At 38.1% G+C, this 13348-nt stretch overlaps 1 protein-coding gene and 1 non-coding gene across 2 annotated transcripts in view; one reads left to right on the top strand and one right to left on the bottom strand.

Moving 5' to 3' along the window:
* Nucleotides 1–5184: 5184 nt before the first annotated feature.
* On the bottom strand, nucleotides 5185–5256 carry Trnap-agg (transfer RNA proline (anticodon AGG)). The gene has a single exon. It is a non-coding gene; the product is annotated as a tRNA-Pro (tRNA).
* A 313-nt stretch (nucleotides 5257–5569) lies between these two features.
* LOC139463724 (ubiquitin-like modifier-activating enzyme 5) overlaps nucleotides 5570–13348 on the top strand; it is a 96996-nt gene continuing 89217 nt past the window's right edge. The window contains exon 1 of the mRNA XM_071244975.1: nucleotides 5570–5845. Within this exon, the coding sequence (XP_071101076.1) occupies nucleotides 5682–5845 (164 nt within the window). The 5' untranslated portion in view covers nucleotides 5570–5681. The remainder of the gene's footprint in view (nucleotides 5846–13348) is intronic.

Genomic DNA, 13348 nt, shown 5'->3' with positions numbered 1-13348 from the left:
ATAAAATCGTTGAATTAAGTTAAAATGAGTTAAATTTTGTGTCATGATACTTGAATGAATACATTAAATGTATTTGCGAAACAAAAACATGAGTTTTAAGTAAAGGAACATATTCTCGCCCATGGGCCTGCCCATGGGCCTACCCATGGGCCAGACTTCGCCCATGGGCAGGCCCATGGGCCACACTTCGCCCATGGGCAGGCCCATGGGCGACATAGTCTAAATATTGAGTTTTTAAACAATTTTTTTTTCATTTTTTCTTCCTTGGTATGTTCCCATGAAAACGGCATGTTTAATTTTGTAAATACCTTTAACCGAGACTGGGCAAAGAGCTTAGAGTTTCTGGACTTTTGGGTTTCCAGAATTAAAATGGGACGTGTTCTTACAAGTCTTACGGGGTTGTACAATCATTCTTAAGGGCTCTACAGTCAGTCTTACGGGGTGTACAGTCTGTCTTACAGAGTTGTACAGTCAATCTAAAGGAGTTGTACAGTCAATCTTACAGTGGTGTACAGTTAGTCTTGCAGGGATGTACACTCCTTCTTACAGGGGTGTACAGTCAGTCTTGAAGGGTTGTACACTTAGTCCAACAGTGGTGTACAGTCACTCTTACAAGGGGTGTATAGTCAGTCTTAAGGGGTGTACAGTCAGCTTTACGGGGATGTACAGTCAGTCTTACGGGGTTGTACAGTCAGTCTTAAGGGATGTACAGTCAGTCTTACGGGGTTGTACAGTCAGTCTTAAGGGATGTACAGTCAGTGTTACAGAGTTGTGCAGTCAGTCGTAAGGGGTGTACAGTCAGTCTCAAGGGTTGTACAGTCAGTCGATGTAAGTTAATCCAACCGTAGAAGGTTACCGAAAGTATTACCTGAGCGTATTGTCAGTCGTACATCAGTGATCAATCAGTTTTAAAATTATGTTTAAATCATTATGGATGTACAGTCAGCCTTACCCATATAAGACTGACTGTACATCCCTGTAAGGCTGACTGTACACCCATGTATGGCTGACTGTACATCCATATTGATTTAAACATAATTATAAAACTGATATATCACGGCGGGGGACACCAGAATTGGGCTTCACACATTGTACCCATGTCGGGAATCGAACCCGGGTCTTCGGCGTGACGAGCGAACGCTTTAACCACTAGCCCGACCGCCCACCAGTAATGCGGAAGTAGTCCGTCAGTGTTTACGTCATTTCAAGAACACGGCCTCGTGAAAAAAACGTATGGACGTCAAATTGTGTCATTCACACACTTATGTACGCCAATCTCGCGGTCATATGACCGACCTCTTGTCCAAAGGAAAAAGCCCTATATCGTATAAACTTCAAATTAAAAAAATTATAGGAAAGTAATGCATTACTGTCTTGGTATTCTGACAATATCAAGTTGATTTTGATTTTGTTGAAGCAGTTCTAAAATCTGTATAACGTTCCACCGACGTTACAGAAACGTAGTTACAAAACGTGTGATGTCCGATCATACACAACGATGCACAAGTTTTCACAACGTAAATGTGCATCGTTGTTATAGTTTTGTGAAATAACATTGCACGTTGACGTTATAATAATGTTGTGACAACGTTGTATCACGACGTTACCAATCCACAACCTTACCACAACGTTACGACAACGTAGTGTGTTAGCTGGGAAGGGCGGGAAGAGTGGACTGCCGGAATGATGTCATCTTGAATTAGAAATTTCTCCACGAAAAAGTCATCAATGTCATAATCGAAATAACCAGAGGCTCCACTGATCATGTTGAACAACTCTCCGTTAATTTAAGCGCCACACGAAAATGTTTTGTTGCTCATATTGAAGGCAAGCGAACTTGCAAAGTACTTGACAGTAGTCTGTTGTCGTAAGCAGTCATTCAATTCGGATGTGCGCTCGGTCGTAATAAGGACAAAGAAACGTTTTAGAAAGTAGAAATCCGAAGTTCAGTCCCCAAAATACCATTCACAGCATGTTATTAAAATAGTATTCACGAAAACAATTCTTTAGTAATAGAAACAAATTAATTTATTCATTCATCGTGAATCATACCCCTAGACCAACGAGCCGCATTGATGGAGTTTTTGTCTCAATCGTTGTAGTATCATAGAATGATTAATCATATCTTTCTGTTCTTCTTTTACGATCTAGTTGCCATTTAGAATATAATTTAAATAAATAGCTAACATAATCTTATAGTCACACCATGATAATTTTTGATTACCAGAAACAAGTACTATTTCTACAGCATGATGTAGATTGTCGTTCTTTGGAGAACTCTTCTTTGTTGAAGCGCAGTTTGGTCGCAAAACTCCCAACACAGAAGTAGGAAGTGCTACCTCCGTTGACTTCAGGCAACATTAATCCATAGTGGATCGCGAGCTTCTCGTGACAACACGTTGCTCTTCCTGATATGAATACAGTTTTCGTATTTGGATGATATATATATTTATGGATATATTTATATAAAATTTAATCGAAGAGGTCAATAGGTGTATGTTTGCATTCGGCCGGTCAACTATGGCAAGTATCCGATGTCTGTGGAAAGTACGGAGGGAGGGGGCAGAACTGACCTTGATAACTCCTTGGTCGCAGGGCCATTCTTGGTACTCAGTCCTGTTGGAGATGTCGGTGGGGTGTCCAATACTTCTACAAGTATGGTACGACTTGCTGGAATCACCACAAGGTCAAACACACCCTCTGGTAGCAAACCGGACACTGCTATTAGCGACCTGTAGGGTCTCGGGAATCTGGTCACTTCAGGAGGCATTTCGCAAAAGCCTGCCGAGACTTTGTTTCACCAGTGGAGACCAGGGACGCAAGGAGCTTGTAATTTCTCCTGGAGGTGGTGGTCCTTCTAGTGTGTGGAACGGCAAATCAATCCCTGTGTTCAGCCTCTTTGGAACATATCCTAAAGTTTCTAACCCACATGTATGAAAGTGGATCTGAATACAGAACCGTTAACACTAGCAGATCAGCTTGTCTGCTTTTCATCCCCACATACATGGTTACCCAGTTGGTCAACACCCTTTGACCAAGAAACATATGGCAGCTATTTTCAGTCAGAAACGTCCATGTCCTTGTTACCACCAAACTTGGAATGTAGACTGGTCCTGAACCATACTGGTAATGTGCCTGAAAATGGTAAATTATCAGATACACGTCTGGCAGAGAAACTGGCCATATTGTTGATGCTTACATCAGCAAGTCGATCAGCTGAACGTACTTCCATGAACATAAAGTTCACATCTGACAAGGGCGTCAAAGTTGTCTTCCTTTTGACAAAACCCTCAAAGGTCTCTAAGCCTGGGTCGGAACCTCATAAGTTGACCATACAAGCTTATCCTGAGAATCATTTGCTCTGTGTAGTGCATTGAAATAATGTGTGAATTGAAATTATAATTTCATTAATAAAAAGAAGTAGATGTGATAGCCCCAACCTTGAGTTTCCCTACCAAGCTTGTATTTTGACTGAATTGTTGTGTCTCTTTACGGAGGACGCCATTAGGAGTCCTGGCTGAAATTCCCACATTCTAGATGTACAGCTTGGACCAAGAGTATCCGTCCGGTTGCTGTCTCAGAGGAGACTGTTGATTTTGTAGATCGCGTACGGTACAGTGTACACAGATTTGTATTTCTGGGTTACTTGTACCCTTAATTTGGGACATCCCAAATAATGTTTGATTGAGGCTCTTTTCTTAGTTGTTTTTAGCACTTCGACGTTATATAGAAGGGCTTATGGGTAATTTGGTCTCGCTCTCGTTTTACGAGATCGTAGCCTTTGAACTTGGCCTGGTTGTAGCATGAGCTGATGAAAACACCGCTATCACATCTACTTCGTTTCATTAAGGAAATAATAAATTTATTTTAATTTAAAATCTCACATTACAAGTGCTTTTGAAATTAACAATTACTGCTGACGTTGCACCTAATTAAAGAACATGGTTATTAAGAAAATCGTTTCCGAAGCAACATGACACGCGTCATAAGTTCATTTATTATTATATTTATTCATTCTAGACTAGTACAAAGTAAAATATGCCATAAAATAACTCACATAATTCTGGAAAGTCATTTTTTGTTAAATGTTACATTATATTTCCTACGCCCGTGCTCTTGTTAGTTGAGGTCGGAGATGAGAAACACACATATACATAAATATGGATGGCCATATGCAAATGATACTTGGCATGCCACAAAAAGGAATCAACAGCGAATTAAAATCTGGGTCACAAAGAACCCTCAGAATGACATGGGCACGAGGAGCTTTCGGAAAAGTGTGACCCTGCCAAAACACATAGCTACTTTGCAATGAAAACATGTGGAAACCACAAAAACCTACCCTCATCACTTGAACATATTTTTTACGATTACCAGGGTTTTGACGATCGTTGTCATTCAGATTCCAGATGTGCACAAGACGAACAGGGCGAAAAAAACACACTGTTGAAATCACCGATTGCCGTGGATATTTTAAGAAATCCTATTCATAAACTGCAAATTTACCGACCGTACGTACACCATAGGATCACGTTTGGTGACGTGACACATATTATGGTGAATGTTTCATCGGCACTGCTATTATTCATCACGACAAACTTATTTCGTTCTCGTCCAGAGAATACAAACGCGGGACTAATTTAAAACTGGATTGGAATGCAAACATCAATCGTGGACATTCCACAGTAACATATTATGATGATGTGACTGAGTGAGTGAGTTGGGTTTAACGCCGCTTTTAACACTATTCCAGTTATATAACAGCGTGGAGGAAAGCCCGAAGTGATCTCAGGTCTCAGACGTTTACCACGGTGAAACCCACGCGGTATGGTGCTGAGAAACCTAGAAACATAATCGGGGCGAACCGGGATTCGAGCCCACAACCACATGTTTCCGGTGTGGAATATTGCTAAATGCAGCGTTAAACAACAAACAATCAAATAGTAAGCACTACAATCTGCAAGCTGAATTCACGATGAACTCTATCCATGAAACAAAAGGTCAGTGCAATGCAACCTCTCTTGGAAGTTAACTATTTATCAACAGCTCCCAAGGTTATTTGTTGGTGTGGCCAGTATTATTGTGTCACTAATGTTTAAGGTAATGAAGACAACAGACAACGTCAGAAACACTTAATAAAATTGTCCGCGAATAAAAAGATTTACATGAATAAGTAAAAGGGTCGGGCTCGTCCGGGATTTGAACCCGGGACCTCTCGCACCCTAAGCGAGAATCATACCCCTAGACCAACGAGCCGCGTTGATAACGTATGTGTCTCAATTGTTCTAGTATCATAGAATGATTAATCATATCTTTCTGTTCTTCTTTTACGATCTAGTTGCCATTTAGAATATAATTTAAATAAATAGCTAACATAATCTTATAGTCACACTATGATAATTTTTGATTACCAGAAACAAGTACTATTTCTACAGCATGATGTAGATTGTCGTTCTTTGGAGAACTCTTCTTTGTTGAAGCGCAGTTTGGTCGCAAAACTCCCTACACAGAAGTAGGAAGTGCTACCTCCGTTGACTTCAGGCAACATTAATCCATAGTGGATCGCGAGCTTCTCGTGACAACACGTTGCTTCCTGATACGAATACAGTTTTCGTATTTGGATGATATATAAATTTATGGATATATTTATATAAAATTTAATCGAAGAGGTCAATAGGTGTATGTTTGCATTCGGCCGGTCAACTATGGCAAGTATCGATGATCTAAAGCTGCGAATTGCGGAACTGGAGGGTGAACTTCAACGAGAAAGAGGAAGAAACCAAACAGCTGTTCGTCAGAAGATTCCGCAAATGAGTTCGGAAGTAGTTGACAGCAACCCATACAGGTCAGGTGGAGAAACTAGATCATTTAGCTCGCGTTCTTGTAATTTTGGAATGGTATTCTGTGTATGGGGAAGGCTATCGGTGAAGGGACCACCTGGTAGGTATTAAGTTAATGGTTATTGTGTTATTGTGTGTTGTTTAAACCATAAAACAATAATTATGAGGAAGTTACCATGTGGTCATCTGCATATGTCTTGTGACATTGGTGCACTGGTGCATCATAAGCTTTCATACGAAAAACATTCACATTCATATACATTTATATACCACACTTATCCAAATACTAGTATCTGCGCAGATGCTGTTTAATTGTTCCTCAACCAGACTCGAGGGTCCTTGATGGGGGGGTCCCATAAGCAGTAAAATTGAGGGTACTTTTTCATTAAGCAGAAAATTCCTAAATCGGCCATGGCTGGACATGGGACTTTTAATTCTGCTTTTGTTTCATCCTGACAGTTCATATTTCTAATACCGGGTAAAATCTCAAATCGCTAAACATTCTAGACTGGTCCCCTGCGTCAGTTGCGCAGCCTGCTTTCTGTGGCGAAGCATTTGGGTCTTGAAGACAGACTGTTTTTAGTCATTTTTAAGATAAGCAGTAAATTATTTATTTACGTTTAAGGGGCACTGATCTAACGCAATTCCCCGGGACTGGTTGTTGCCTTTGTTATTGTTTTTTCCCAGTGAGTACCCGGATGTATAGCAGAAATCTAGACTAGTTCGCGACCTCTGCTGCGCCATTTGTAAGCGCATTAGTCACTTTTATGGGTAGTAATAAGGGCGTATGGTCACATTGATCAGCAAAATGAAATACAGTTTTCGAGATAATATGGAAATGTAGGTATCTTTGTGGGTAGCAACGGTAATGGTGACGAAGTTTTGATAAGTCACTTGCTTGGTAATTTTCCGATTTTCGTTTATACTATATCGACTTGCAACACAAAGTAAATATTTCACCTGAGTATTGCTTTTTTATAGTGTGTATATTTTTGAAACTGTCAAAATGTGTAACAAATTTATTAAACTGAAAAATATTTCCATCTGTATTATTATGATAACGAATTCCAAACATTTTGATGTTTAATGTCATCACCAAGAGACTGAAAATGTTACGTTGAAAAGTATATTTCTATGTTGTTTGGCTTCTAATCCAACATAATAATCTGTTGTCATGTTTGTAGGCCCTTTTGATCGTCTTTATCAATCTGGACAGATTTTTTAGTCAAAATGACTGAAATATTTACACATTTTATAAATTGCCTGAGAGATTCACATTTTACAAATTTACGGTAATTTATACACGCTTACAAAGGAAAAGACCTGTAAAAAATAATGTCTATCGCGCATTGAAGAATTTCCCAACCAAGACGTAGAGAAACAAGAACGAATCGGTTCAAATGAAGGAAAACAAAATGCAAATACTATAATTACAACCTATCAAATTTATGTGTATAAATTTTAGGCAGCTGCCTAGTTCGAGGAATGTATCTGTGAATATACACACAACGGAACAATATCCCACTCATCTGCAGCTGTACAAAAAAACTTATTCGATGTCACGTGTTTCTGTAACAATCAAATATTTTAAAAGATATATATCGTTTCGGGATATTATAACCCGTGTTCGTTTCTCAACTGATCACTTGGATTGTTTCAGGTGTTTCACATAGGTGTCAAATCTCAAGGGTCGGCTGAAAAAGCCCATGTGACAACTATTTTCAAAACGTCCAAGGTTCCTAAAATTCCATTGAGTGATTGATAACAATGATCAATCAATCAACATATTATCAGTTAACCCTTTGAACAAAGTATGTTGTTTTTACATCGGCACTTCACGCCATGATATGAGTGTATTCCCTTTGTTTTAGTAAACCTAGACATGTAAGCACTCACTTTTGACATATCCACTGTGCAAGATAACAGTGATTAATCAATCAACGTATTTTCTGTTAATCCTTTGATGACTAGGAACGATCCGTTGAATTACAAAAAAAAAGTAAATCAACTGACCATTTATCTCTTGCTGGGCTGCCACGTGCATATTACATAACACACATTTCACCTCAGTTCCAACCTGGATTTAGATTGAATAATTACCCCAGACACAATAAATGCCAAATGGGAACCTTTGTCAGGTAATCTAAGTGGTGCCACCACTAATTGTACCTGTAATAAATTCATCAACTGAGCATCAAGTGAATGACGACAAATACACAAGTGTAGGGATATACGAGAAAACGTGGATGACAACAAGGGAGTAGTAAACGTACTACCGACGCAATCCGAAATCCGAAAATGCTTTCACTGCATGGATACTTTTTTTTAGTATTAAACAATAATCATCTGGGGTATTTCCAAATGACGACATCCAATGAGCTCCGCCGTTCTTTTTGTCTGTTTGTTTAGGCTGAAGAAATTAATTAACATGCGCCCTTTGTCGAAATCTTTATACATCACAGTGTACCAATCAGTGTTTATGCAAAAAATGCGTAAAACAAATATTGCCTCCAGCCTCCAAGTTTATTTAGCAGTCCATGCAGACAGTAGCTCAGTCTCTGGTCACGCTCAGTTGCGTTGCGTATCATCCGGGTACTCACGGGAAAAAAAACAATAACAAAGGAAACAACCAGTCCGGGGAATTGCGTTAGATCAGTGCCCCTTTAAGCAGTTATTTTTTGGTATTTTACGTTAAGCATATACGAAAAAGATGAATTTTACGTTTACGATAGTGTTTGAAGGGTGTTTTTCATTAAGCATTAAAACCCATCATGACCCTCAGACTCTGTATGCATCTCAGTTATCATTCTAGCTGCCTATGGGCTCTAGAGGGTTTTGACATCCTACTCACATCCCAGCTAACAATTTCACGTTGTTACAACGTTGTGATAACGTTGTGTTTACATTGTGGTAATGTTGCGAATGTTACGTCCATATAACGTTATTCTGTGGACTCCCATTTATGTTGTCACAACATCATTTCCTAACGTTGTGTTACGTCATATTCACGTCGTAACAACGTTGTGATGACGTTGTATTTTACGTTGTGGGAACGTTGTATTTTTACGTTGAGGGAACATTGTATTTGACATTGTGGTAGTGTTGTATTTTACGTTGTGGCAATGTTATAATAGTTCGTCCCTACAACGTTGTTCTGTGTACTACCATGGGCATTGTCACAACCACGTGAAATAACTGTGTTACAAGGATGAAATACGTTGTGAACATTCCCCACTAAAATGTTGTAAAAACAACCCAAAAACTTTTTCCTGAAATGTTTTAGAATATGCTTTAGTCATGTGAATGTGTATGATTCGAGATACCTTTTACCAATGTTTTAAAACCAGGGCGTCGAATAGCCCGGTTAACAGTTACATGTTGCCTTGCTGACAATGTTCAACATGTAAAAACACCACTGAGCTGTTAACTAGATACATTTGACTTTAACAAAGGCAGACACCATTACCCTTTAGGCAAGTACTGCAGGAAACAAAATAAGAATGGCCAGACATTGTAAGGGGTTGACCATATGATATTTTCTGGGGCGGGTCGGGTCCTGGAATTTTATTGAAAAAATATATTGTCACCGAAAATTCTTGACAAAAATAATTACGGTTCAGACTGGTGAAAAAAATGCCTGCCACAAAAATCTAGTTGCAAGGTGTTTATCTTCAGGCTCATAGAGTTAAATAAAATCACATATCTGCTTTTGTAGCTGTGACCTAAAACATGTAATCTCCATAGAAAAGTTCCAGGTCCCCACCTCCTTGAATATTAAATGGTCGGTCTCTAATCAAGTCCATATAGTATACTTCAACTTTCAGTCATTCGACGGCATCATTCAACAAAGAACTCCAAGACACATTTGTGTTGATATATTAATATTTTTAGAAAAATTTATACACTTTTCGAAATTATTGATTGTCAGAATCTTCTTTCTTTGGTGTTCACTTCCACTACCCTGAAATACAAACAGCTTAATAAATCTCAAGCAGGTATTTGAAAGAAACTATATGACGAGAGACATTCATTTGGAGATAAGGCTTTATCAATATTGTATAATGCAAGTGTCTGATGGAAACACATTTTAACATTCATTCAGAGACATCAAGAATCAGGTTGAATACAAAACGTTGTACGAGCATAGATTTATATAAATAGATCTACATTCTTGGCATTCATTTACAGCAAAAGAAAATAAACCAATTAAGATGAATATAGACAATGGAATGTAACTGTGAACAATTGTACTTACGTTAACATAATTCACAGCCCAGGGTTTATTTGGTGTGTTTCTCAATGATTCAACATCAACATGGTTGTGTAACATTTTCCCCCGTGCTGCAACGAAAACATATAAAAAAGTCAAAACTAGAACTATATTCAATAAGCATACATTTAGATCTATAGTAGTAGTATAGGTAATGGGGGTTCTGGCTCACTTCCACTGGAGCAGGATTCATATACCTATACCATCACTACAGAGGGAATTTTTTATGCCAAAATGACTATGCGATTCAACGATAGTCATGAGATTAAGTTAAATTGACTCTAGCTCACCACCACCTGGAGTCTGTGATATAAATTTTTATAGATAATGGGGGTTCTGGCTCACTTCCACTGGAGCTGGATTCATATACCTATACTGCTACTGCAGATGGAATTTTTTATGTCAAAATGATTATGCGATTCAACGATAGTCATGAGATTGACTCCAGCTCACCAATACCTGGGGCCAATCATTGCTTTAGATGAATCTAAATGGTAATAAAAATATTCTTCATTATTTTTATTGATAAAGCGATATTCAACATTTTTATAAAGTTCTTCGTTCATTTTACTAGGAGACCAGACTATATAACTACACTCTTCTTGTAAATTGATAAGAAACAATTGATAACCGTATTTGGTTGGTTTGACATCACTGATATAATAAAAACCTTGTGGTAATTCTCTCCATTTAATAGTTTTTTCCATTATTATATATTTATGTAAGCATTTGTCTAAATGTGATCAAAAGATAGTAAGCAATTTATTTTTAATCTCCAACCAGTTCTTTGGTTTTGGCACGGAATAATTGACGCGCGTGTTGCCTCCCTTGTTCTATGAACTTTTTTTTCTTCGATTTTGATCGAATCTCCTGCTTCATTACGTTGTATTTGGTGAGTTCCGACAGCACTAAACGAAACTCATCCTCGGATATATTACAATCGGCCATTGCTGTCGAAATATGATCCTCAATGCTGCTCAACTTTGCTTCGGCGAGTATCCGAATACTATCGTGTTTTAATGCTTTCTTTTGCAACCTCCGAGAAATGAATTTTATCGCTATTCCTGCCAGTCCCGAGACTCCAGCGGTTATTTCCATGCCGAGCACGATAGGCGCGGCGATTATAGTTGATAGTAAACCGACACCGGCTACACCGAGTCCCATGCCAGCCACTACAAGAGCGGTGTCAACTCCGTCCAGAGCATTCACGGCTCTGCGATACTTTTTATACAATCCAAGTCTCAACTCCCTATCCTTTTCTATTCGATGTTTTATGTCGCTTATTTGATGTAATCGAAATCCATCAACAGTTTCCATCTTTTCATCGAGCGCTGGATATAAACTCATAGTGTATATTACGAATATATAATAGTCTTTAATTGGTCTTGCTTAAATGTTTTGATAGTATACATCAACCTTATCAAATGTATATTATACGGTAAGAATATCTTAGAAAGAGAAATTCTGACACTTTTAATAATTTGAACCCCCTCGAGGGTTGTAACAGGCGATGCTCCGACATGAATAATACTGCAACGTTGACGCTCGTGTTTCTTGAGCCATTTAATCGATAGACTTGGTAATATTTCGAAGGCATCTACCGGTGCATCTCCGAACAAGACTTCAATAATAAGCATAGAAATATTAGGTATTGCACTCAAGTTCTGTTTAATATCATCGAATTCTGTAACCAAATTTATACTAACATTTTGGATTGCTGGACGACTATATAACATATGACCTGGTTTTTCTGGCAGGGGAGTGACTAACACACTTTTTCGTTTTGACGGGATATAGGCCGCGAGTACGATGCCACTATTTATTATCTTAGTTAAATTATGTCCCTTACCCATCATCGCATAAGGTGGGATAATGGCGATATTCAGCAGCCACTTGATGTTTGCTTCGACCATAGTCCATTTATTCTCACTGTTGTAAATAATATTGTACGGAGTGGTTTTAAGGAGTCTAGTAACGTCGACATCGCTTAAATCTTCTAGATTACCCGTGAATGTAACTTCTTTCCGCTTGTATACATTATCGTGTAAGTGTAAAGCGTATAACTTACCATTGGTACCGGGTTTACCGAATCCTTCTGTGTCTCCGAGATCGGAAAGCGCAATTGTATTACATTGTCTTATCGTTCCAGGGCCTGATGCATCAACCATTATTTATAATATGGAGTGTTACACTTAAGTATCCTATATGTACAGGTTGGTGTTTTACATCTAATACAGAAATTTTAAGGTCTGAAATAATACCCCGCTTTAATTTTTTATATTGTAATGTTGAGAAAGATTCCGTTCTACCGCTATTGTATTTTTCATCTTTCACTGGAACACTTCTGAGTAGAGTTGAAGGACTTTCTTGTTGAATATTATCCGTTGTACTTATTTCATCAAGATGGATGCACAACTCTTTATAGGGAACTAAATCGGGTAAATTGAGTCCCTGATCTGATGTCTTGATTACTGTTATTTCTCCTCCCCATCCAAGTGTGTATGCTAAGTTCCTGTAAAGCTTTACATCCTTTTTTCCAGAGTTTAAAATCAGTAACCCATTTGACTCATTTTGTGTTAGACTAATTCCATTAGGCTTAAAAAATTCATCATTGAGTGAGCATATGCTGTAATATCCATCAGGTATAATGTATTTTTGACCATTTATTTCTGTCTCATTATTATTTTTCGCAGCACTTATATTGGTCCACCGTGGGTAATACGTTACATCGCATAGAGCGACTTCGAGTTGCCCATCCGAGTTATCGATAGTACGAAGCAGTTGAATAGACTGACCATTTGTTATTCCCAGGAGTGTAACATACATATCAAATATACAATGATACTATATCATAACTTAAATATGGAATCAACCATTATTTATAATATGGAGTGTTACACTTAAGTATCCTATATGTACGGGTTGGTGTTTTACATCTAATACAGAAATTTTGAGGTCTGAAATAATACCACGCTTCAATTTTTTATATTGTAATAACGAGAAAGATTCCGATAAACCACTATTATATTTTTCATCTTTCACTGGAACACTTCTGAGCAGAGTTGAAGGACTTTCTAGTTGAATATTATCCGTCGTGCTTATTTAATTGGTCTTGCTTAAATGTTTTGATAGTATACATCAACCTTATCAAATGTATATTATACGGTAAGAATATCTTAGAAAGAGAAATTCTGTCACTTTTAATAATTTGAACCCCCTCGAGGGTTGTAACAGGCGA

This window comes from Haliotis cracherodii, unplaced genomic scaffold, assembly GCF_022045235.1.
Source record: "Haliotis cracherodii isolate W230 unplaced genomic scaffold, xgHalCrac1.p SCAF_16, whole genome shotgun sequence".
NCBI lineage: Eukaryota > Metazoa > Mollusca > Gastropoda > Lepetellida > Haliotidae > Haliotis > Haliotis cracherodii.
Note: the sequence above shows the minus strand (reverse complement) of the source record. Positions and strands in the feature narration are given on the sequence as shown.